Consider the following 25,484-nt stretch of genomic DNA (forward strand, 5'->3'; position numbering starts at 1 on the left):
AAAATATTTCACTTTGAAATCCTTCCCCAACCCCAGATTGTTTTGAAACTACTATTGGAAAACCAGGAATGGTTCAGCTATTGGTCATCTTTTTTTATATTGGCCAGGAACATTAAACAATGAACAGAGAATTTTCTTTAAAACGATGGAGAATGTTAAGTTTGGTTTTTTTTATATTTTTTATTTATTGCTTTTTAAATAAATTACAAAGCATATCCAACTTTGTACAGAAAATTAGAAAACAAACATTATTCAATTATCATATGACATAAATCCAGAAATCAAATTATTTCTTAATACCCTAATATTTTTGTGGGGGAGATAATTAAGAAAATTAATTTGGAAGCTTGATTATACATATTTTCAAAGAAATACTCATAGAAACAGACCAATAACTTGCACATGTCCACCCATTTTATTTATGCTAGACAGTTGGGCTTTCAGTGGGTGTTGAAATTATCATCGCCCTTCTATGGGAATTGAGCCACACTTTCAGTTGTTCAGGAATCAGGAACTCATAAGTATGACTATTAAATTTAATAATACATTTACAGGGGTATCTAAGCTGGTATATAGCCCCCAACTCTCTAGTTTCCTGGTGCAATGCCAGAAAACCTTTCCTCCTTTCCTGTGTGGTCTTTGCCAGATCAGGGAAGATCTGGACAAATTGGTCTATAAAATTGACCCACATGCATTGAAAATAACTCCTCATAATAGCACCCACATCTTGTTCATAAATGAAAGAAATCAGTAGAGTAGCTCTCTCAATCTCTACTGTAGAGGATTCAAGAAAGTCAGTCAGATTCCCTAGATCTATTTGATTTTTATTCAACCTTTCTCTCGAATGATTTAAGGGCAAGAAATAAACTTTATTGAAGGATGGAATATCTTCAATTGGAATCTGCATTACTTCATTTAGGTATCTTCGCAGGGTTACTCTTGGTTGTTCCTCCAAATTTTTGGGGAAGTTTAACAACCTTAAGTTTAACCTTCTCAGCCAATTCTCCAAAAGCTCTGTTTTTTTATTTAAAGAGACACAATCCTGAATAGTAGCAGACGGAACTCTCTGGAGTTCTTTCATTTGATTTTCCAATAGCTGTATTTTATTAGAATGGTCAACTGTTCTTTTATCCTGTTCATTGGTTACAAGTCAATTTCCAATCTTGCCGAAATCTGAGTTATCTGATTCATGCAACCTTGAAGAGCCAAATTTTGACGAGCCATCAATTCCCATAGGGAATCCAATGTTACCACAGCTGGTTTACTTGGGGTAATCAGTTCTAAACATTGTTATTTTACTGTCGGTAGTTCAAATGAAGAAATAGGTAAAGTGAGAATGAAAACGGCCTTACCATTGTTGGTATCGCCTGGTTTTAAAATATCTACTGACATCAGACCTGCCCCTCTTCCTTGTGATGAGATAGAAGGTAAGGTTTGTCTTTTTGCGGATGACACTAAGATCTGCAACAGAGTAGACATGCCAGAAGGAGGAGAGAATGAGACTGGATTTAAGGAAGCTGGAAGAGTGTTCAAATATATGGCAGCTGAGATTCAATGCCAAGAAGTGCAGTGTCATGCATATGGGGTGCGGAAATCCAAAAGAACTGTATTCAATGGGGGGTTAAGGGCTGATGTGCACGGAGCAGGAGAGAGACCTTGGGGTGATAGTGTTAAATGATCTGAAGTCGGGGAAACAATGTGACAAGATGATAGCTAAAGCCAGAAGAATGCTGGGCTGCATAGAGAGAGGAATATTGAGTAAAAAAAGGAAAGTGATTATCCCCTTGTACAGTGCCTTGGTGATTCCTCACCTGGAGTACTATGCTCAGTTCTGGAGACTGTATCTCCAAAGGGACAGAGACAGGATGGAGGCAGTCCAGAGAAGGGTGACCAAAAAGGTGGATAGTCTTCATCGAATGACTTATGAGGAGAGATTGAAGAATCTAAATATGGACACCCTGGAGGAAAGGAGAAACAGAGGTGATATGATACACACTTTCAGATACTTGAAAGGTTTTAATGATCCAAAGACAACAACAGACCTTTTCCGTTGGGAAAAAAATCAGCAGAACCAGGGCTCACGATTTGAAGCTTCAAGGAGGAAAACTCAGAACCAATGTCAGGAAGTATTTCTTGACGGAGAGGGTGGTGGATGCCTGGAACACTCTTCCAGAGGAAGTGGTGAAGACTAAAACTGTGAAGGACTTCAAAGGGGCATGGGATAAACACTGTGGATCAATAAAATCTAGAGGATGTGAAAGAAGAGAGGCTTGTGGGAAAGACTGCTACTACCTGGCGATAATACCCTTATTCAATAGACATACACATGGTAAATGCGACTCTGACAGTGCTCTATGCTTCAACGGCAAGAGGAAAAGTGAAAAAAAGGATTTGCATTCACAAAAATGTGAGGAGCAGCTTGCTTATTATGGCGGTTACTACCCCAACCTAAACAAGCCTGATGCTTCACTTTCAATGCATATCCAGTGTTTCTCTCTGCTTCAACAGCAGGGGGAATGTAGAAAAGATGATTTTTATATTCAGACAACAACCAACAAGGACTGAATTCCACAGTCTGGGTAAACAAATAAGCATGGGTGTAGCTTGCTTATTGCGGCGGTTACTACCCCTAACCAATTAAGCTAGATACTTCACTTAGAAGCTGTTCCAGCACTACTCTCTACATTAATGTCGGGGGTGGAAGGGAAATAGAACCAAAAGGTTACACTAATGGTGGGGGTGGAAGGGATATGGAACCAAAAGGTTACACTAATGGTGGGGGTGGAAGGGATATGGAACCAAAAGGTTACACTAATGGTGGGGGTGGAAGGGATATGGAACCAAAAGGTTACATTAATAGCTGGGGTGGAATGGAAATAGAACTAAAAGGTTACTAAAGGCCGAGAGTAACAGAAGTATGAGAGAGAGAGAAAAAAAAGTGTGGAAGCTTGCTGGGCAGACTGGATGGGCCATTTGGTGGTCTTCTGCCATCATTTCTATGTTTCACCTCTTTCAAAACCGGCCATTATTGCTCCCTCCGTATCTGCCTCTGGGCCTGCGGCTCCCGACATCTGCGTCACAGTTTCCACCGGCAAGTTTGTCGAGATAGCTTGTGGTATCTTAGGCATCGGAGGGCTCAATGAAAGGTCCCCAGACATGGTGGCTGCTTCCTTGCCTTCCTCGCCAGCGGGGCATGGCACCTCCTGCTTCTGGTGGACAAGGGTGCACTCGGCGATGGTTCGTTGACCCATGGGGAGCGGAGGATTTGAGGGATTAATCCTCACTTTCCCCTTTCATTTTGGGGGCATGTTATCCAACAAAATTTGTTCTTTGTAAGAAACTTTGCGGGAGCTCCCAGTCAGCACTACTGGCAAGCGGCCATCTTGGCTCCTCCCCCCCCCCCCCCCCGTTAACAGTTTTAAATGTAATTTTATAGAGGTTTATGTTGAAAGCTTACACACTGACAATAATTATTTTAGAGTTTTACATTCTCTTTTCTTACAAATACCTACAGTGCCTGAATATAAACCATTTTGAAATGTCTGAAAGGCGGAATATAAAATAAAACAAATAAAAATTCCTGCCTTTTCTTCTGTGACCAGCTGTGTGTAGATGTCAACTGCTGTTCACTTAGAGATTCATTGAACTTTGCAATTGATCAGTGGTGCCTAAACGTGTATACAACTATAATTTACAGCATTGGGTATTACTACTTAAAATAGGAATTAAAAATTTGCATGCCATCCCACATTCATAATCAGTAACAGATTGCTGAAGGATAGGAAAGAAATGAACTATTATCGTTTATGCACGATAAAGGAACTGTGAATGAAGTAACATGGAATGGAAATGAATCTGGATACAACTAAAATCTTTTTCAGCCAATGTGACTGGACAAAGAATAATACATTGTATCACTGGATAAACGGAAGACTATTTCTACTGTGATCTAAACAGGGGGTCAAATGTGCAAAAGAGCTTTCAACAACAAGATAAAGAATGACCTATTGTAAATCCTCTTCTGTATCTGAAGAAGGTTTTTTTTTTTTAACAAGTAGCTTCTTCTTTGTGAAATGTGACTTGTGTTGACATATTGTAATTCAATAGAAACATTCTATCTTTTTAAGTTTGAAAAGGATACAAAAAGAAAAAAATATAATATTTAGTTAAAAATAACAAAACAGCAAACTAAAGGACTCGGGTAACATTTTGTAGGTGATAAATAATTGGAGATAATGCTGCCAGTGCAATATGATAACAGGCCATGTTAGTAAGCACAAAATTAATGCAGAAGATTAAAAGGTGAAATTTTTGGAGCTACTAATCTGATAAAAAAAAAAACAAAAAAAAAACCAGAAGACGAGAACTTTGGGCTAGAATACAATAAACCTGGGAAACATATTTGGGAAGTAGACCAGTCTTTTGACAGTCAGTAATCGGTTTTATGTATAATAATGTAAAATATTGAGTTGTATTCAGTATGTTGTTTAAATATCAGTCCTTCATTACTATATATTTAATTTAATGAGAATGAAAACCTTATGTTTAATTCTGATTTATTTAAGCAACAGTACCATGATGAACCACTGATAGAGCATCACTACACTAATACTTCTTAGCTTCTGAGGTTATATGAAAAGGGTGGCCACTCCAGTCCTCAAGATCCACAAACAGCCTGGTTTTCAGGATGCCTACAGTGAATATGCATGAGATGTATCTGCATGCGTGCCTCTGTTAGTATGCAAATATATCATATGCATATTCATTGGGGCTATCCTGAAAAACAGATCTGTTTGTGGGTGTTGAGTATCAGAGTTCTGGTCGCCGCATCTCAAAAAAGATATAATTGCGATGGAGAAGGTACAGAGAAGGGCAACCAAAATGATAAGGGGAATGGAACAACTCCCCTATGAGGAAAGACTAAAGAGGTTAGGGCTGGTCAGCTTGGAGAAGAGATGACTGAGGGGGGATATGATAGAGGTGTTTAAAATCATGAGAGGTCTAGAACGGGTAGATGTGAATCGGTTATTTACTCTTTCGGATAGTAGAAAGACTAGGGGGCACTCCATGAAGTTAGCATGGGGCACATTTAAAACTAATCGGAGAAAGTTCTTTTTTACTCAACGCACAATTAAACTCTGGAATTTGTTACCAGAGGATGTGGTCAGTGCAGTTAGTATAGCTGTGTTTAAAAAAGGATTGGATAAGTTCTTGGAGGAGAAGTCCATTACCTGCTATTAAGTTCACTTAGAGAATAGCCACTGCCATTAGCAATGGTAACATGGAATAGACTTAGTTTTTGGGTACTTGCCAGGTTCTTATGGCCTGGATTGGCCACTGTTGGAAACAGGATGCTGGGCTTGATGGACCCTTGATCTGACCCAGTATGGCATTTTCTTAGAGTTGGCCATCCCAACAAAAGGAATAACATTGGTACTGTATGCATAAACATATTTACTGTAACTTAGAATTATTGATTTACATGAAGGATGGTGTTCCATTTGATTCACTGTATGAATACAATATACCTTGGTGTTAATTTGGATCATTATTTATGAAGATTTGATATTCTCCAAGGACAAGCAGGATGGTAGTCCTCACACATAGGTTGACATCAGCATATGGAGCCTGGCACGGAACTTTGATCGCAAATGTTCAAACATGCCCTACTGAGCATGTGCAGGTGTAGTCATCACCCTGCCCCCTAGGCAAAAGTCCCTCAGTCTCTCTTTCCCCCCCCCCCCCCCCCCCCATGGAGCCATGTGGTCGCGAGAGCTGTGTGTGTCACAATATTCAGCTTTGCTCTCTCCTCACAATTTATGTAAGTGATTTTTTTCTAGAGTTGCAGCAATTTTCTTTCCTTTACCTTTACCCTATGGTAGTTTTTTATTTTTCCTTGTTCTTCTTCTTTCCTCCATCTGCTAGCCACATGGTGGGCTTTAGTTGCTGTGCAGTCTGGCAGAGTCTATTTCTATTCCTTGTTAAAATAAATAAATAAATACTGCACTGGTAGTTTAGTATCTATGTCCCCTCCTGATGTACCAGCTTCTGGAATCCAGAGAGGGGGGGGGGGGGGGAATGGCGGTGGCCTCCAAACTGGCACAAAAAAAATCATCAACACTGCCTCTGCCCATGCACAGTCAGGATCAGAGGGGCTCACGGAGCTGCAAGAAGCAGCATCGACCTCACACCTCCGGACGTCAGGAGCACACCCTGCCAAGTAGCGTCGGCCTCCTCCACTGCAATTAGGGAGGAGCATGAGCTGCAAAAACAAAACATCAGTCTCTCACCCCACACCCGCAGCCTGAAGACATTCTGCCCCCGGAGCTGCGCTGGCTTCCCACCCCTCCTCAGCAGTCAGAATGAACGCAACCCATGGAGCAACAAAAGCAGCATCCACCTCCCACCCCTGGAAGTCGGGAGGAGCCAGCCCTTGAAGTAACAGGGACCTCCTCCACCTCCCCTGCATTTAAGAAGGCCTCCTATTCTGTCCCTGCAGTCTGAAGAAGCATGCCTACAAAGAGAGAGAGAGGAGAAGCATGAGAGACAGCAAACAAGCTTGCGTGTGTGTATGATTGAGCAGGTGAGTGAGTAAGTGAGTGAATGAGCCTCTGTGTGTTAGAGGGGAGTAAGTTTATGTGCAATAAACAGCTCCCACCACTACCCCACTAATCCATGACATCTGGAAATCAAAAATTCCCAGGTATGGAAAGTGGAGGATTTATTAACCCCTGTTAGTTATAATTATTGGGTATTATTTAATATATCTGCTTTTTTTGAAATATTTTATTGCCATCTGGAGAAGTTTTATGAGTTTTGAATTATTGGATACTGTTCTATTTGTCAGCTGTTTTAAGTATTTCTTTTTATCAGTATAGTTTTACTATTATGATGTTTTATATTTTTTTTATTTTATTGTTTGATATTTTATGAGGAATGACAATGGTTCTGGTTCCCTTGTTGCTCTGCATACAGAGTCTGGCTCTTTGTGGTTTCTAGTTCAGTATTTGTCTGCACATTTCTATTTATATTTTATGGTCTCTTCTGTATTTAGTGAGGTCTGCCTATGTTCTATACATGTGACAGAAGTAAAGTATTCTGCTAGCATGTATTTTCTGTGTAGGGATCTATAGCAACCTGACTTGTTTTGTTTTCCCAATAGGAGGTAAATTGGTGTTTTAAGACCAGGTGTAATATTTACAGTGTTGCCTTTTCATAAGTAAGATATTTACTTATGAGTGCTGGCAATTAGGGCTGTTTTGATATGAAAGATTTACAATACTGTAATTGCAATTCAATACATGGCTTTCCCAGGGTCAAACCCCCACCCATCATGTATTACCATAGGCCTAATACCATATGGGTTCCAAGTGTCTTTTTTTATCTTTTTTGCAGGATTTCTGGTTGGTACCACAGCAGTACATGTACATATAATATACATGCTATTTTTTTTTACCTCAAAGTCCTTTCTCATGTAAAATCTATTATTATAAATGCATAATTTTGACTTGTGTATGGGGAGGGTACAGCTGGAGAGGAGGTGGGTGCAAGGCTATAAGGCTCACCTAGGGTGCTTAATACCTATACACCAGCCCTAGGGAAGGATGGAAGGTATGATTGGTTGGAAGATGACCGTGGAAGATGAGTGAGGGGGGGGGGAGGAGGATTTGGAGGTGAGGGGTTTTCAAGAGCACAAGAGAGGATGCAGCTGTTGAGGGAAGGACAAGGGGAGCTGGAGATGGCTAAAGGGGCAACTCAGTGAGGGGAAGATGGAGGACTGAGAGGGGGCAATAGAGGGGAAATTTGGGGAGGTTTAGGATTGGCACAGAAAACTGGAGGGAGAAGGGAGGATGAAATCTAGATGAGTGAATAGAGAGGCAGAGATAACGAGAATGAAGAAAAAGGAGAATAAAAGAGAAAGATCAATATTAGAGGCGTAGGGAGATACTGAAGAGACAGGAGAGAGCTGAAATAGAAAATGAACAGGAGACCCTGTAAAGGAGTTAGGAGACCAAGAAAAAGAAAGCAGTATAAAGAGATGAGGACCAAAGTGATTAGACAAATAAAAGTCCAGACAACCAGAGTAGAAAAAAAGCATTTTATATTCAGTTTAGTTGGATGGACTCTGTTGACTTTGGGAATGTGCAGCTCATGATAGCTTATTTTTGCACAATACAGGAGGAAATGTATTTCTGTTTCTCTTTCTCTGGTGCTGCATGGCAGGCAGAATCTGTTTTTTTTGGGGGGGTTTCCAGTTCAGGTTTTGAATGTAGGCTTATGGCGAATGGGTTCCCTGTATTGCTTCCGATTTGAGCTGAAAGCCCATAGGGGCAGGAGGAAACTGCTGGGTAAAAATAAAAATGTAAATGAAAGCCCCCATATATAACAGAGTGTCCTGGCTCATGGGGTCGTGAGTTATGTTCAGGTTGGGGGTGCCCTTTTCTCACTTGGCCATAGGTGCCAAATAGCCTGGGAGACAGGAAAGAGAGGAAACCTGTAAGCCATTGGCATGGGTCTTACCTGTGCAAGAATGCCTTGTGAGGGGCCACAGACTGCCCACATGACCTGGCAGTCTCTGCTGTCCGACAAGGAGTTCCTTTCTACCTTGTTTCCTTTCTTCTTGGGCAGCTTTGTGCTGAAAAAGGGAGGGGGGGGGGGGGAATGGACTTTGCATGCTGCGCACAGCATCAGGCAGTAACACGGTGACCACGACACAAATGGGTTTTCTAACAACTGGCAGCTGAGCAGCCAAATGATCTCTGCCACTCGGATATCGGGAAACTTAGTGCGCATATTGTGGCCATATTCTGTGGACATGTACATGCCATCACGTGTCTAGGGATTAGAAATGAGCCTGTAATCTCTGTCTCTCTCCCATATCTGTACAGCAGTCATGGGTGGTTTTGAATTTTTTTTTTTAGGCATGGCTATCTATTGTATTACATGGGCTTTTTCTCCGACAATGGATTTCTAATTATTTTTAACTCTTAGAGGTTGGCAGTTTCTGCCTGCTGCTATTGACCTTGCTGCTCCATTGCAACACGGGACCCTGGGGGTCTGGTGTAAGGATCCTTTTATTTGCAACTTGTCCAGGGATTTATCCCCTTGTTTTTTATGTTTGCTTGCAAATCGCCGAGCCTGTTCATCTGAGCGATGGTCCTCGGCTGGGGGGGGGGGGGGGGGGGGGGGGGGCAGTCACCAGGGTTCCAGAATCTTGCAGGCATGGGAAGCAGATACGGTCACTAGGTGTCACCATTGCGGAATGGCTGAGGACCCCCCCCCCCCCCCACCCCACCCCAAGGACTGTAATCATTGCCTCCTGAGGAATGGAAACCCTGATCTGCGAATTGAACTAGGTTCACATCCTGGCAGTGCGCACAGCACGGTCACTGAGCCACCAGGCTGGCCCAGCAATGGTTTTCTATTATGTTCTTGCCGTAGTGTCATTTTCTGAGTCTACCACACACAACATGAAGTATTATATAATCTCTTAATTAAAACAGTATAGTAAATAAGAGCTTTTCATTACAGCTTCTATTGTGGGCATACCCTATGTGCTAGATGGCCTTGCTGTTAATTGTATGCTTTATTCTAGGTTTTTTACATTTTAATTGCTGGCATTTTTTCATTTTTTTGGGGGGGGCTGGGGGGAGCAATGTGAAGTTAACCTCCCTGAGCTATGAAATTGTTTTACAATATACCATCATGTTATCGTCTTTCAACCGTTAGGTTGTGTACAGTATGTTTCTATTGTTAAACATGTTCACCAGGGTTACCTTGTAAAGTTTATGATTAATGCTTGCCGGTAGTGAGTCAGATGAATGACACATAATAGCAGTGACTGATTAACACCTCTTATCTGAGAGTATATTGATTAAACAGTCTATGTAGCCTAACAAAACGTCAGAACATTAGTAGTACCAAATACATTCTGAATTCATTTGGTTGTTGGAACATTCATAAACCTCAAGACAAATAACACCGCTTATTCCATATAATGTAAAGTGAGGTCAAGTGAAACAAAGATGACAATATTAATGCACTCCAGGAAAGGAGGATTAGTGCATTAATATTGACATTCCTAAACCTCACCATCTTCTTTTGCCTCTCCAATTCTCAAGTATTTCTTCAGGTTAAAAGGTACACAAGAAGTTTACTGGTCAAATTTAAAAGGCCTTCAAGCACCGAAGCTGGGACATATGTGTGTGACTCGGTGTGGCGCTTGCCGCACAGATTTTAAAACCTGCGTAGGTATGCAGGCGAGGCTGGAGAAGGCCTGAAACCCTGCCGGAGCTTCACCAATACCAGCCCTCATTCCCTTCAGGTTGAGCCCTTGGGTACCGGGGCCGGCTGGACGTAGGTGGGGTCTCAGGGGTCGAGCTGGAGGTCTGGTATCAGCGCAGGTCCAGGCAGAAGGCGAACCTTGTAGGCAGGCAGGCAGGCAGGCAAGGGTCTTGACAGGAATCAGATGCAGGAAGAAGTGCAGGAACGCAGGAATGGGCTCCAAGACAGGACTTACTTGCCTTAAATAGTCTGAGGCCCGGAAGGGGAGGTCCTGACTCCTCCTACGGAGGAGTCAGGACCTCCTAAATGTGCCATGTATCTCTATTTAGAGATACATGGCACATTTAGGAGGCCGGGGATTACCTGGGAGGCCTGAGTGTGGCCTGGCTATGTCCAGGCCGTGACGCAGCATCGGAGAGGGAGGCCCAGCGGTGAGGCAGCATGGCGGGATATGCTGACAGCGGTCTCCTGCCACTGTGAGGCTCCCAGGTCTGGCAAAAGGGGCACGGCACTGCTAGCACTTGCAGGGGGCTAGTCGCGGCCATTCACAGCCGGCTCCCATAACAGCTTCGCCACCTTCTGATTGCTAGATACTCTTACCCCAAGATCCCTCTCCCAGTCTGTGCACATTAGCCTTTCACCCACCATCACATGCAACTCTTTTGGATTACTGCACCACAGATGCAGGACTCTGCACTTCTCGGCAATGAATCTCAGTTGCCAAATCTTCAACCAAGCTTTCTTAAATGACTTTTCATTAATTGTTCCATATAAATGGTTACCAACTCTCTGTTTTGACCAAGATAAACACAACTATGAATATACTAATGCCTCTGTCATGAATCCCCCCTATATAAAACAATGAATTAACCAACTTGGGGAATTTAATGATTAACTAACTTCTGATGTTCAGTACTGATTTTGTGGGTAATAGCCATTAATCTGGTTGAAGCTCAAGCTGTGCACCTATACTTTTTTACTTTATTATTTAATTATTGTGTCTACTATATGATGTATTTTTTATGTTTCATATATAATAAGTCTCTTTAATGCCAAAACTCCCCCTGTGTGAGCTTGATTAATTTCTTGTGCCATTCAAAAAATTATTTCTAACTTATCCTATTAAGTGGTTTATGCAGTCATAATTTAAAGCACCAACTTTATTTCTTAATAAGTGGCTCATGCCCGACTGACACTGGCCATGTTTCGACGCTCAGCATCTGCCTCAGGAGCTGGAGAGCTGGGTATAAACACAAATGAATACTTATAATCAATATAACATGCCCAACATCAAAGAAAGAGTTAAAATTTTTTGCGACTTATTTGGTTACAACATTTCTCTTCATTCATCGACCACTGCCTTTCCTGTCAGATGGCGTGAATCATAATTGCTTTGGCTTTTAAATAGATTTGGACCAGACAGATCCCCTCCCAGAGCCAGAAGTCACCTTTCAGGTTGGGCTGTGCGGAATACACTGTTTCTTTCTAAAAGATCCTTGTAACTATAAAAACAATAAGTTCCTATTTATAGTGAAACAAAATTGCTTCTAAGCTTATAAAGGAATGTATACCTTCATGTATACTAGCAACCAAAAAGAAATGATTGGTAAAAACAGTGTGCGTTTATTAAGTAATCTGGTGAAAATGATAGCCCGATTCTGGCCGAGTTTTGCTCAATCAATTGAGCTTCCTAGAGAGAGTCAACAAACCACCAAGTATGTATAAAGAGGACAGTACATTCATGAACAGTTGGGAGGCTATTCTTAATAAATGCTCCCTGGACTTAATGATCTTGATCATTAAGATTTCCAAAAAAAGAGAGGAGTTGAAAAATAAGTTGGACGAGGAATTGGAATTTTTAAAGAAAAATGATTTGTGCTTTGACTATAAGAAGAATTTAGATACGTTTACTATAGAATTAAAGAATATAAAATTTGAAAAATTTAGAAGGGATGAAAATGACTAAGAATAATAGTATTTACCCATGGCATCACCAAAATAAGTTGGGATATAACAATAAACCAAAGAATAATTACCAGAGGAATGTGTACAACAAAAATAATCAGAGATCAGTCATCAATAGCATAGACGAAAGAACATCTGGCAGTCCCCTAAGAGATCGCAGTGCAAAACTTTTATACGCAGTGATACTGACGACATTTTAGATTCTTCAGCACCACTATTCACAACCACGACACACAAAATAGAAAAAAGTAAACCTAATCAGCAGGTTTTTCAATTAGGAAAGATTTGGAAAAGTGATTTAAGAAAAAAGGACAATCAAGAAAGCAGATGGGGAAACTCCCACTTGCAGAGGGAGAGGGAGGAGAGCCTACCACCCATATTAGCAAAATACACTGAAAACCATGTAATCAATATCTCAAAATGTTTATTGAACACACATGAATTTTTCATCCTCGATAAAGGTTTATCTTTTGTACCAACCCCTTCATATAACATTAGAACAAGCAGGGTGTTATTCCTCACACATGGATGAATCCCTATTTACAGGCTGTTCCAGACCAACAGGCACCCAACAAGGTGCCAATGGGCACAACATCACTGGCGCTATTGGTAACAGCGGGAAACAGCCTTAACCTGAAAACAAGGGCCCTAGGTAGGAAGTGTTGGGTTCTACAGCTGAAAGAGATTCTGGAGGACAGACTGGCCGAAGCTGCTATCATGTCAGTCATCTCTGTCCAAACAGTAGTGAGCAGCGAAGGTGTGGAGGGAACTCCATGTTGCAGCTTTGCAGATCTCAGACACGGGGACTGCCCTCAGGTGGGCCACTGAAGCTGCCATGGCTCTGCCAGAAGAATGTGCCTTGACATGACCTCCGAGCTGAAGTCCTGCTTGCACATAGCAGAAGGAGATGCAATGTGCAAACCAGTTAGATAGGGTTTGCTGGCAACCTCAACTCCTAATCTGTTCTTATCAAATAAGAATGAAGAGTGGCGTGGACTGCCTTTGGCCTGATCACAAATATGAATACTGATATTGTAAACCATTGTGATCTTCTTTTAGAATGGCGGTATATAAAACAACTAAATAAATAAATATTCAATGATCTTATTTTCATTTGTAACTGCAGAATAGTATAGAGGACAACAAAAACATAACACTGAAGTTCGTTTAAAGCGTTCTCCATATATATCATGATAGGGCACCTTTTCCTCTTTTTTCCATGGTGAGAACTCCTGTTTGGGCTGCATAGTGCAAGGTCAGATGTCTGAGAGTCAGAGTTTGCATACAACTTTTGAAGAATCTGCAATCACTATCCATGGACATGGGATGGAGTGCAAAATATGCTTCTTCCTGCAGCTTTTGCCCATCTCCATGGAATTACCAAGGAAAATCAGGGGCCCTGCTAGCAATGCATTCTAAGGCCCTCTCCTCTTCCTTGCCGATCTGGCATAGGAAGAGGAGCAGGGACATCACGTTGGGCTGCTTCTTCCTCTCTTGCCACCCAGACCCGACAGCAGCATTCAACCATGTAGCTGTGTGTTTAGCCACATGGTTGAAAGAAGAGTTGGGCCTAGATGGCAAGAGAGGAAGTAGCAGCCGGATGTGCTGCTGCTACTTTTATCCTCATCCTACTGCTTTGGGGGGGGGGGGGGGGATAGAAAAGCTTTGAAGGTGGGAGGACTGAATAGAGCAAGTGATAAGATGGTGTGAAAGATAAGTGAGGTTTTGAGGTTAGGTAAAAGTGAGGGATGGGTGATGAGGACAGGAATGAATGAGGGGATCAGAGAGGGTGGGGGTGAGAATGAGGGGATGAGGGCAAGATTGAGCAGCTGGGGTGATGGGAGACTGGATTGAATGAGGGGATCAGAGTGTGGGAGGAGGAGGGAGAGTGAATGAGGGAATAGGATAAGATGGAGTTAGAGGGAGTATAGGATGCAGGAGAGTCAATAAGGGGATGGGGTAAGAGACTGAATGAAGGGATTAGAAGCGGTGTGAGTGGAGGGAGAGTAAATGAGGTGAGGAGATGGGGTCAAGAGTAAAAGAGGGGATGGAGAAAAAATGAATGGTATCAGGGGAAAAATAGATAGTGAGTCAAAGAATTAGGGGCAACAGTGAGAAATAGGATGAGTTGTGGGGTGTAAGTGAGGAGATCAGAGGATGGGAATGATGTGAATGACGGGAACAAAGGAATATGAAACAAGGGATTGGTGTTGAGAGGAAGATATGAGGAAATCATTTCCCCTCTCCTGATCCAGGATCCCCTCCCCCCAATCCAGGATCCCTTCTTTCCCTTCCCCTCTCCTTGATCCATCTTACCCCTTCTCCATTTGTTCTCTTTCCCTCTAATTCCTGATTCCAATTAATCCTTCCCAACTGTATCTCTATGTCCCTCTATCCTTCTATCTCCCTCTCCTTCTCCATTGTCCTTCTGAATTCCGCTCTCTATCCCCCCTCCCTTATGTTCCCCTTTTCTCTATCCCAGTACTATCAATCTTGCCACTCAGAAAAGATCCTAATAAATTAACTGGGCACAGAAATGTCAGACATGGACTTTATTTTTATAAAGTAAAATAAAAATGTACAGTAATTAATTTGCAAATATATGCACAATCATGCAAATTTGCTACATATTAATTGCTATAGAAGTTTGAAAAATCTGCCACAAATGTGCTAACTCTTGCCACTGATTCTTGAAAGATTTGCAAAAGGAAACTGAGTGCACTGCAATTGCCTTCAAACTTGTTAAGCTACAATATGAACCCTAAATGTATCTCACCTATTTGAGACTTAGCAAAATATTCACTAAGCAGTAGGCAGCCACCTACATAGTAATTTATTTAATGTTCTTCATGTCCATTTAACAATTAATTTTAGGATGTAGGCAGCAGATTCTGCTGCTGTGGGTAAAATTGTGCACTTCTGTTGCTACCTATGGAGAGAACATAATAGGTAAGTATAGAGACCGATGGACTGTAGAGCATTAGGTTATTTTATGGTTTTATTAAAATTGTTTCTAAATGAAAATCATTACATTTAAAGTGAGAGAACAATGAATGAAGGACCCTGCTTTTCTGCTGCTGGAGTGCCCTCCTATCAGCATGTGAATTATCCACAACTAAAAATAATGAAAATCTGAGGTGGGGGAGAACAGGGCATGTTCGTTCTGTGTGACGGTTTCCTCAAGTTGAATGGGTTCCATGTCAACGATTTACCCCTGCCAGGCAATCATTTTCACACTCTCTCTTTCAAGTGCATGGATGGGCTTGGGGCTGCATTGTTTAGCAAAATCAGAATTACACATTCTCGCCTTTCATCGGACTAAACCTTGCTTGGCTCAGCCTGTCCTTGATGAACTGACACATTAGACAATGGCATTTGTCTTCTGTGGTCTAAAACACCAGGATCCTCTGGGAATGCTGATGTTACAACTCTTCCACATCTATCAGGATTGATGTAGATAGATCCGAGGACCCTGAGGTTCAGTACCCCAAAGAAACACAATACTGGTGTTAGGAAGTGAAAATAGGAATATGCTCTTTTCCCATGCTATACGGCTGCTAAACTGCTGTTGAGTCCATGGAAAGTACTTAAGATACCTGTGAGTGTCTGTGGATTGCCCATGGCAATGTGCTGGCAATATAAAAATACCCAAACAGCTCTCTCCTCTCTGGATTGCTGAGCATCCTCAGAAAGCAGATGTGACAAATATAGATTGAAAAAAATTACTGTACATTGACATAGACTTAGAAATTGGATAGCCACCTGGCTCTATGTTTCTGAGCCTGGCTAAACAGGGACTTGTAATCTTGCTTTTCTTAAGGAATACAGTAGGGAAATCAGAACTACAAATCCCTGCATGTAACCTGTCCTGAAAATCTGGAGCCTGTTGGCCACCAGCTGATTTCAAAGAATAAATGGTGTACTCTGCTCATGTATCTAGTCATTCATTTAAAAAATACCTTTAGGATTTTTTCATGCAACTATATTTTTGTCCACCTATGTCCATATGTAGTTTACTTTTCTTAATGTAACTATATTACTAAACCCCTGTTTTCTGGCATTGCTTGGGTGAAGGGGTGGCACATCATACATCCCATGAATCTCATAGAAAATCTCAGAAACTTAGGCTCTCTGTTTTTGGTGGTGGTGGTGGCTTTTGGATTCAGTGGTAGAGGATCTTGTTGGTAGTTGCTCACTGGGTGCTCATGTCTTGTAATGCCAACCAGTGGAATCATCTCTCATTAGCTGTGGCTCCAGTGGTTCTCCTTTAGTCCCATGATAGCTTCTTTAGGTAGCAGATTTCCTGGGATGTTTGGCAACTTTTGCACGGGGGAAGGTGGTGCTTACTCGGGACCATAGGTCCCGTTAAGCATTGGCAGTCCAAGGCTTCCATTGTGTGTATATACTGGGTCATTTACTATTGCAGATTTTTCTTCATTAAAAAATACCATGACTTAGTGAATGACCTAAGTTTGTACCTGATGCAATGGAGGGTGATGTGACTTGTCCAAGATTGCAAGAAGTTAGACATGGAAGTTAACTGATATAACCACTGAAGTTAAAAAGATTTAGAAGCTTTATGGTGTGTGTTTGTATGTGTGGTTGTGTGTGTGTGCTGGGTGTGGTGATGGTTTATTTGATAGGGGAATGAGTGTGGGGTGGGGTACTAAGTGGGGAATGAGCTAGGGGCTAAAGTATGTGTTTGGCTGTAGGGCATGGGGGATTAGATGAATCTATTTGACCCAAGTGTCTTTGGGCTTAGGTTTTCTGGCCCAGGAGACTCAGAGCAAGGAGTCTGTCTTGGGGATACAAAGTCTGAGACTTTCTGGCCCGGGATGTATGTTCTAGTGTTCCTAGACTTAGTAACCCTGTAACTAAGGCGCTCAGGCCAGCAGCCTAGGTGGTCAGTTTCAGAGTCCCAGGGTTTCCAGGAATGGTGTTCTTTGTTCTAGAGCAGGGGTAGGCAATTCCAGTCTTGGAGTGCCAAAATATCTTCATTGAAATTTGAAAGAAGGATCCATCAGAAGAAAATAAGATAAAGCATAAGCATTGGCAATTTAAATGTAAGACATTGGTAAAACAGGCTAAGAGAGAATTTGAAAAGAAGTTGGCTGTAGAGGCAAAAACTCATTAAAAAACTTAAAAAAAAAAATATATCCGAAGCAGAGAGCATGTGAGGGAGTCAGCTGGGACCGTTAGATGATCGAAAGGATAAAGGACTTAGGGAAGATAAGGCCATCTTGGAAAGACTAAACAAATTGTTTGCTTTGGTGTTTACTGAGGGGGATGTTGGGGAGACACTCAATCTGGAGAAAGTTTTCAAGGGTGATGATTCAGATAAGAACAAAAGAACATAAGAAATTGCCATGCTGGGTCAGACCAAGGGTCCATCAAGCCCAGCATCCTGCTTCCAACAGAGGCCAAAACCAGGCCACAAGAACCTGGCAATTACCCAAACACCAAGAAGATCCCATGCTACCGATGCAATTAATAGCAGTGGCTATTCCCTAAGTAAAATTGATGGATAGCAATTAATGGACTTCTCCTCCAAGAACTTATCCAAACCCTTTTTGAACCCAGCTACACTAACTGCACTAACCACATCCTCTGGCAACAAATTCCAGAGCTTTATTGTGCGTTGAGTAAAAAAGAATTTTCTCCGATTAGTCCTAAATGTGCTACTTGCTAACTTCATGGAATGCCGCCTAGTCCTTCTATTATTCGAAAGTGTAAATAATCGAGTCACATCTACTCGTTCAAGACCTCTCATGAACTTAAAGACCTCTATCATATCCCCCTTCAACCGTCTCTTCTCCAAGCTGAACAGCCCTAACCTCTTCAGCTGTTCCATCCCCTTTATCATTTTGGTTGCCCTTCTCTGTACCTTCTCCATCGCAACTATATCTTTTTTGAGATGTGGCAACCAGAATTGTACACAGTATTCACAGTGCGGTCTCACCATGGAGCGATACAGAGGCATTATGACATTTTCCGTTCTATTAACCATTCCCTTCCTAATAATTCTTAGTACTTTGGTTGACTCTGCAAAGCTGTAAGTCAGGAAGCACATATTTATTTTCTACCTTTTGTTTTCTGCAATAAAGAATATCAATTGAAAGTACAGCTATTGAATGTTTAAGATCTTGACAATGTGTGACAAACTCTGGTCCTCAAGAGCCAAAAACATGCCAGATTTTTAGGATATCCAGAATTGTACCAGAGCAAGAGATAGGCAGCATCTAAAGTAGTACTGAATAGCTTTGGGGAACTATTTGCCATGGATGACCAGCCCTTACAGGTAGTGGAAAATATGGGTTTAATCATTTGCTATGTGAGTTATTCCCAATTACAAAGTCCATTCCAGGACTACATTTATATTAGTAGGAAGGTCATCCAAATCCTGTTCAATCAGTGTTGTAGTTGTATACATTTTCCAGCACTATCTGGATCAGAAGGAACACTAAGCATACTTACTTTGTCCTGGTGGGAACTGGCTGAGACAGGGCCAGGCAGCAGTTGTAGCAGCGACTAAGCATCAGGGTGCAAGTGGGCTTTGCTGCATACCCAGTTGTTGGATAGCTGTCATACCTTATGCAATATTCTTTCAGCCACAGGAAAGTTGGTGGAGGTTTGGCAGCTATATTGGACAGGCAGGAGTATTTAGGCAGTTTCTTTATGACAAACAGTAGTGCAAACATGATAAAGGCAATAGAAGATGGGGGCTTTCAGGATGTCCATTGCTTTGCACATTTGCTACACCTGGCAGTGAGTGATGCTTTGAGGCTGGAGCCCAAGGACATGATAGAGACATGCAGGACATGCATCAAAGCATAGAGGAAGAGCAGTTTCTCTATGAGAAACAGGAAGAATTTGGAATGCATCTGAATCAAAATGTTGGCATCCACTGGAATTGTACTTACATGGTACTGCAGAGGTTAGTGGATCAGACTATTCCCCTTCATGATCTGTCTCTTAAAACAGAGATAGTTGTGGAGCACCCCTTGGGGCATCATAAATGGTTAGTGCTGAGGCAGCTGATGGAAATCCTGAAGCCTTCACAAATTGCCACAGAGGATCTGAGTTCCAGAAGTGCCATCCTGGTTGGGGGTCATCCCTATAGTAAATATTCTGGAGAATTTCTGTGAGTAAGAGGGAAGGAAAGTAGAAGTGTTCCAGTATGTGGACTTCTTGCAGCATCAGCTGGAAGAGGGAGTAGAACCTTTGACAAAAAATAATATAATATGCTTCCCACACTTTATGATTCATGGGTGAAAGGGATTCCCTTCTTCCAGTCCCAGCATCTCACATTCATGAAGGAGATGCAGGTAACTAAGGTGGGTGAACAGGAGCACCAGATGCAGAGGCACAGTGGAGATGTAGCACAGGAAAGATTGGCTACCTCTGAGAGTAGAACAAGCACAAGCAGCACTTTAACTACCAGTTCCTCCCCCACCTCAATACGCCAAAGCCACTTAGCCCGCAAATAACCATATCTCCTGATACAGGCCATAGCAAAAACAGCTCAGAAGAGAGACCCTCAGCTGACCACAGCAAAGGGAGACCTCAGCACAAATTTCTGTGACCCACTATCATGCAGAGCTCATAGAGGCCATGGACACAGATGTGCTGTAACATTAGGAACACATGTTCACAGTCTATTCCTATCTAGCCAAAGTGTCTCAGTGCTCGTTCTTGCCCAACAAGTAGCATGCCCAGTGAATGTATCTTCTCACTAGCAGGGACATTATGAGCCCTCATTGCTCAAGGAGGCACCATTGTCGAATGAAAATCAAGCTACCTTTGCTTGGGTTTCCAGGATTATTATGTAAATGGAAAGATGATTGAAAGCACCTTGAAGTTACACTGCTGCTCTGCTGCCTGCCATGCCCCATATGTACCACTGTAGGGGTCTTACTGCTCCCTCTCTACCTACCTGTCATGCCCAAAGTGTATAACTGTAGAGGTTTTACTGCTATCAGTCTGCCTATCTGCTATGCCCCCAATATACCACCTTAATGGTTATGCTGTTAATATGCCTACTTGCTATTTCTATAATACATTAGCATGGGAATTTTAGTTCCTCTGTCTTGTTTTCTGCTTGGATTTCCCATCCTGTTGATTTATTGCTTATACTGGAGTGTTATGTATCTAGGAAAAAAAATTAAAAACATAGAATTTTCTCCTTCCACCCCACCCCTTTTCTTGTTTTCCATCTTGCTGTCAAGGCCTTTGTAGGCCTTTATGCTGTTTGTCATTAACCACACTCCATGCTTTGGTGGTTATGACACTTTTTGTACTGTTTGTGATGGATTGCACTCTAAACCTCAGGGGTTTTGATACCTTTATGCTGTTTGAGATGGATTTCACTCTACAGGCTAATTTTTAAATGAACACTTAAGCGCCCATACACCTGTATATTAGTTCATGAGCGGAGAAACACTTGAATTTTAAATCATGCGCACACTTGCACACTTATGATTTAAAATACATGCTTAAGAATACCCCTAATTTTAAGAGGTTACTCGAGCAAACCTACTTCGCATATCTTCCACAGGACTGCCGACTTTTATGCACATATGTAAGTGGATTTTAAAACATTCTTGTGTGAGGGACATTCCATTTTTTCACATTAGTCCACCAGTTTTCCCAGTCAGTCTCAATGTCATTCAGACCCCTCTGGTTCTTCATCCTGCATGCCTTCCAGTTGATACAGACCCCTCATCCTGTAGTGTAAACCATGCGCTGTGGCTGATGGTTTTAAAATATGGAGTTAATCATGTAACAGTTGGCCCTGTCCCAGAATGCCGATGCTCCACCTCCAACTCTGCCTCTTTTCCACCCCTTTTTTTGTTACTCATGCATGCATACAAATATATATAGACACGTAACTTCCAAATTTTAAAATGTGTTGCTCATGCGTGGCCCACATACATATTTTATATGGGCTTTTTAGCACAAGCAACACTTAGAAAATCCACTCCTAAGCCTTGGATGGTTAGACATATTTGTACTATTTGCAAAGATCCACACTTTATGATTCTTGTAATTATTGGTCTCATCCAGTATTTAGTCTTCCATGGATTATACCACAGCCAAAAGCAAAGGCTGCATATCTCAGCATCCAAAACCAGCAATGCACGTCTGCATGATTACTGGTTCTGAGGTAATGGAGGCAGCTTTGCAAAAAAATGTATTCAGAATAAGAATCATGTACTGAATTCTGTAAATCATAGAATATTAAACAGCTAATTTCTAAAGGGCATTTTTTGTTTGAAAAAATCCTAATGAATGACTGTAGCCTATGAAATGATTGAACAAACCAAGACACATTTTTTTACTCTACAAATCCCTAACGTCTATATTCCTATCTGCATAACAATAGGCCCGGCGATGCGCATAAAGCCCCAGGACATGTGTAAGTTCTAGGGCTTTACTAAAGGGGTGGTCTGGGGGTGGGGCGGGGTCAGAGGATCGCGTGCCAGCAGGGTGCTGGAGCAGGCAGGCGCAAAAGTTAAGGTAAACATTTTGGGGGGGTTAGAGTAGGGTTGGGGGGAAAGGTTGGGGAAGGGGTGGGAAGGTTAGGTTAGGGGGAGGGAACAGAGGAAAGCAGCGTGGCTCGGCGCACGCAAAGTGCACAATTTTGCATCCCCTTGCACGCGCCAACCCCTGATTTTATAACTTGTGCGCGCCTGCGCGTGAAAGTTATAAAATTGGGCGTACATGTGTGTGCGCACACCTTTTAAAATCTATCCCTATATTTGTGAAATTAGAAAGTTCATGTACAGTAATAAATAGGTGGTAATATACAATGAAGCATGTTATTACTTTGAAGGCAGGTCTTATTGTACGTGGTTATGCTGCACAGAAAGTCACAAAAGAAACATTACAAAATATGATAGTAAAAAATGCCCAGTCTAATACAATCCACCATCTTATGAGCTTTTGTTTGTTTTTTGCCATCACAGGATTACACCTTGACAATGTACTTTCAGCAAGCATGGAGGGATAAAAGGCTCTCTTATTCTGTAATACCTTTAAATCTTACATTGGATAATAGAGTTGCTGATCAGCTTTGGGTTCCTGATACATATTTCCTGAATGACAAGAAATCATTTGTCCATGGTGTTACTGTCAAGAACAGAATGATTCGCCTGCACCCTGATGGGACGGTACTTTATGGGCTCAGGTCAGTACTGGAAGTTTTTATGTTCAATTGTAATACTAAAATTATTATGATAGTATGTGTGTTTTTATATATATATATAGATATAGATAGATATATGGAGAGAAAATAAAATATTCTATTACAAGCCACTAGACCACAGCTGGCATGACTTTCCAAACCCTTTAATAATTGAGTGAAAATGAAGTAGTTTTGAAGTAGATGGCCAAATATTAATCATCTCTGCCACAGGTATTATGTACGTTTCTGATGAGATGCTTGAGAACTTTGACAACCTTTTAATGGTATATAGCCAAAATGAAATCAATATGTTGATAAGGCTCAAATAACCATTGCAAAACGACACACAAGTAAAGAAGTAGGGTTTTGTGATAGTCTTTTATTGTCAGAATTCTAGTCGGCTTATTTTATTGGTTGCATTTTCAACCCAGCTTGATGAGAGAGATCTCTGCTGTAACTGGAACATATATTGTTTTGTCTACAGTATCTGAGCAATTGGTAAGGTGAGCCTGTTTATCACTTTTTCTGCTGACATCACTACTCTGTTTCTTTGTCACAGAATGCATGGTCCCACAACAGGGAACCTTTTTCAAGGTAGCTCGATGATATTCCATCTGGTCTTTGAGGCCCACCTTGCCAGTCTGGTTTTCAGTGTCTATGTGTGTGCATATTCATTGTAAATCTAAATCTTATTGTCTGGTCAAGTGGGTGATTTTGCTTGGCTGGAAAAAGAAAGTAGTATTGTAGCTTGAATTTTAAAAAGGTTAGATATTTTGTCTGCAGTAAATAGAAGCCCAAACTTGGAAAGCTATTGTGGTTCTTGGCTACCCCCATATCTTATCCAATCTGGAAAGATAAAGTAGTATGGAATCCACTAAAAATATGATTATCAGGTTTTGTTTTTTTGTTTTTTGGTTGTTTTTTTTTTTTTTTTTTTTGGGGGGGGGGGTTCTTAACTTAAAATTTTGCAGTCTCAGGGCACAGCCTAGCTTTTGAACTTCTTTCCATTTTCCAAACCATAAGACTTGCTATACTGGGTGAGACTAATCCATCAAGCCCAGTATCCTGTTTCCAACAGTGGCCAATCCAGATCACAAGTACCTGGCAGGATACCAAGGAATAGATAGATTCCAAGCTGCTTATCCCAGGGATAAAAGTGGATTTCTGCAACTCCACCTTAATAATGGTTTGTGTACTTTTCCTCCAAGAACTTCTCCAAAACCTTTTATACGGTTATACTAAGAGCTTTCACCACATCCTCTGCAACAAATTCCAGAGCTTAATTACACATTGAGTAAAAAAATATTTTCTCTTATTAATTTTAAATGCATTACCCAGTAACTTCATTGTATGTCCCCAGTACTTTGTATTTTTTGAAAAGAGTAAACAATTGATTAATGTTTAACCATGATCCAAACTGACTTTTTGAAGAAGCATGCATGTACACAATATAAAATCCCAAGTACCAGTAATAGTTTCAGTGCAAAAATTAATCTGTGATACTTATCTGTTAGGATGCATACATTTATGGAACAGTGACTCATAAGTGCTTTAGCATTCGTAGACTTCTTTATATACTTTCAACCTTTTTCTATTGCCTCCATTGAAAAAATAAAAACAGTGTAATGAAAAGAGTGCACAGTAATCCCAAATAAAGTAATTGTTGAAATATCAAAAAATGATTGCGTGAGATGTAATACATCTCTGCTAGATTTGCACTATAGAAGAACACAGTGCTTCGACACTTAAAATGTAGTCATTCACCTAAAGTCCCGAAAAAAATATTTTATTGATTTTCAAACAAAAGTCAATATATAGAAATTCTAATACTTTAAAAAAAAAAAAAAAAAAAAAGCTCCATAAAGTTAAGAAATCCAAAAATAATTCAAACTGGTCCTGAAAAGAAGTAAACCCAGGAGTTAAACAGTATGCAGATTCTGTGTCTGTGTCCTCTTTGAAAACTATGTATGACACCACTTAGGGCTTGATTCATCAAGATCTTTTCCCAGAGAGAATGAGGAAAAAAAGCTTTAGTGAATCGGTGCTGTAATGATCTAAATTAAAAAAAAAAAAACAAAACCCCCTAAATTTTATATTAGTTAGGTACTGAATGATAATACCAAGTTTATTGTCTTATCTAATTAGATAATAGAAAATATCTTTGTTCCTTTAGCTAACTTAAATTAACATGCCCATTCTACCACATTATATGAACTTTAACTTATTTTATAAATTTTTGGCCCACCTTTCAAATAATGATCGAGGTGGCCTATAACATTTTGTAGGCTTCAGGTACAATAATATTTTGCACCTAATAGCTTAATCTAATTGGGTACCAGAAGCAATGAGAAATAAAGGGACTGGTTCACTAAAACACATTAACCTGCGCTGTTAACTCAGGTTATTGCACAGTTAGTTAATTAGTTTCATTGGAAATACTTTGACCCATTACAATTAAAGTGTGCAGTAATCCACATTAATGATAGCATGGGTTACCACACTTTAGTGAATCAGCCCCAAAGTGACATCTCAAGATGAAAGAATGTCAGTGGATGAAGTGGGATTTGAACTCTGGATCCATTGGTTTTCAGCCCATTACTGTAATCACTAGGTCATTCCTTGCAGTTCAAGAAATAGGACCTTCCAAGTCCATACTTAATATAGGACAAACCCAAAACTGGCATAGGGGGTCATTTTTCAAGTGGCTCGCATGCGATAAGGGACATTTCACATGCGAAAAGTCCCTTATTGCATGCAATACCAGGATGGGGGCGGAGTCAGTCCTGTAAGAGTCGGAGTCGGGGCGCCACTGGGGCCAACTCCATGAAGACGCCGCGGACGACGAAAAGGTAAGGGCCTTTTAGCGTCCGAGTTTGCACCCTTCTATGGTGGCGCTATTGGGTGCGAAACCGGCAGCGATCGCACCACGGCGGTGCGATCGCTGCAGGCTAGCGCAGGACCGCCCCCATGTCGACCCCCCTGCCCCTCATTACCTAAAGTATCGCAGGCCTGCGATACTCTAGAAAGTGAGGCCCATAGTTTGTTGTTGTTG

General features: G+C 41.3%; 1 protein-coding gene across 5 annotated transcripts in view; it reads left to right on the plus strand.

The window, feature by feature from the left end:
• The window catches only part of GABRB2 (gamma-aminobutyric acid type A receptor beta2 subunit), a 416,036-nt gene that overhangs the window by 105,748 nt on the left and 284,804 nt on the right, over nt 1-25,484 (plus strand). For all 5 annotated transcript variants that reach the window (XR_003853453.1, XM_029583899.1, XM_029583898.1 and 2 more), the window contains one exon: nt 22,215-22,435. Coding sequence is in view for 4 of the 5 variants with exons in the window: in XM_029583899.1 (XP_029439759.1) it covers nt 22,215-22,435 (221 nt within the window). In the remaining variant the exon portion in view is untranslated. The remainder of the gene's footprint in view (nt 1-22,214; nt 22,436-25,484) is intronic.

The sequence above is a fragment of the Rhinatrema bivittatum genome, chromosome 18 (assembly GCF_901001135.1).
Source record: "Rhinatrema bivittatum chromosome 18, aRhiBiv1.1, whole genome shotgun sequence".
NCBI lineage: Eukaryota > Metazoa > Chordata > Amphibia > Gymnophiona > Rhinatrematidae > Rhinatrema > Rhinatrema bivittatum.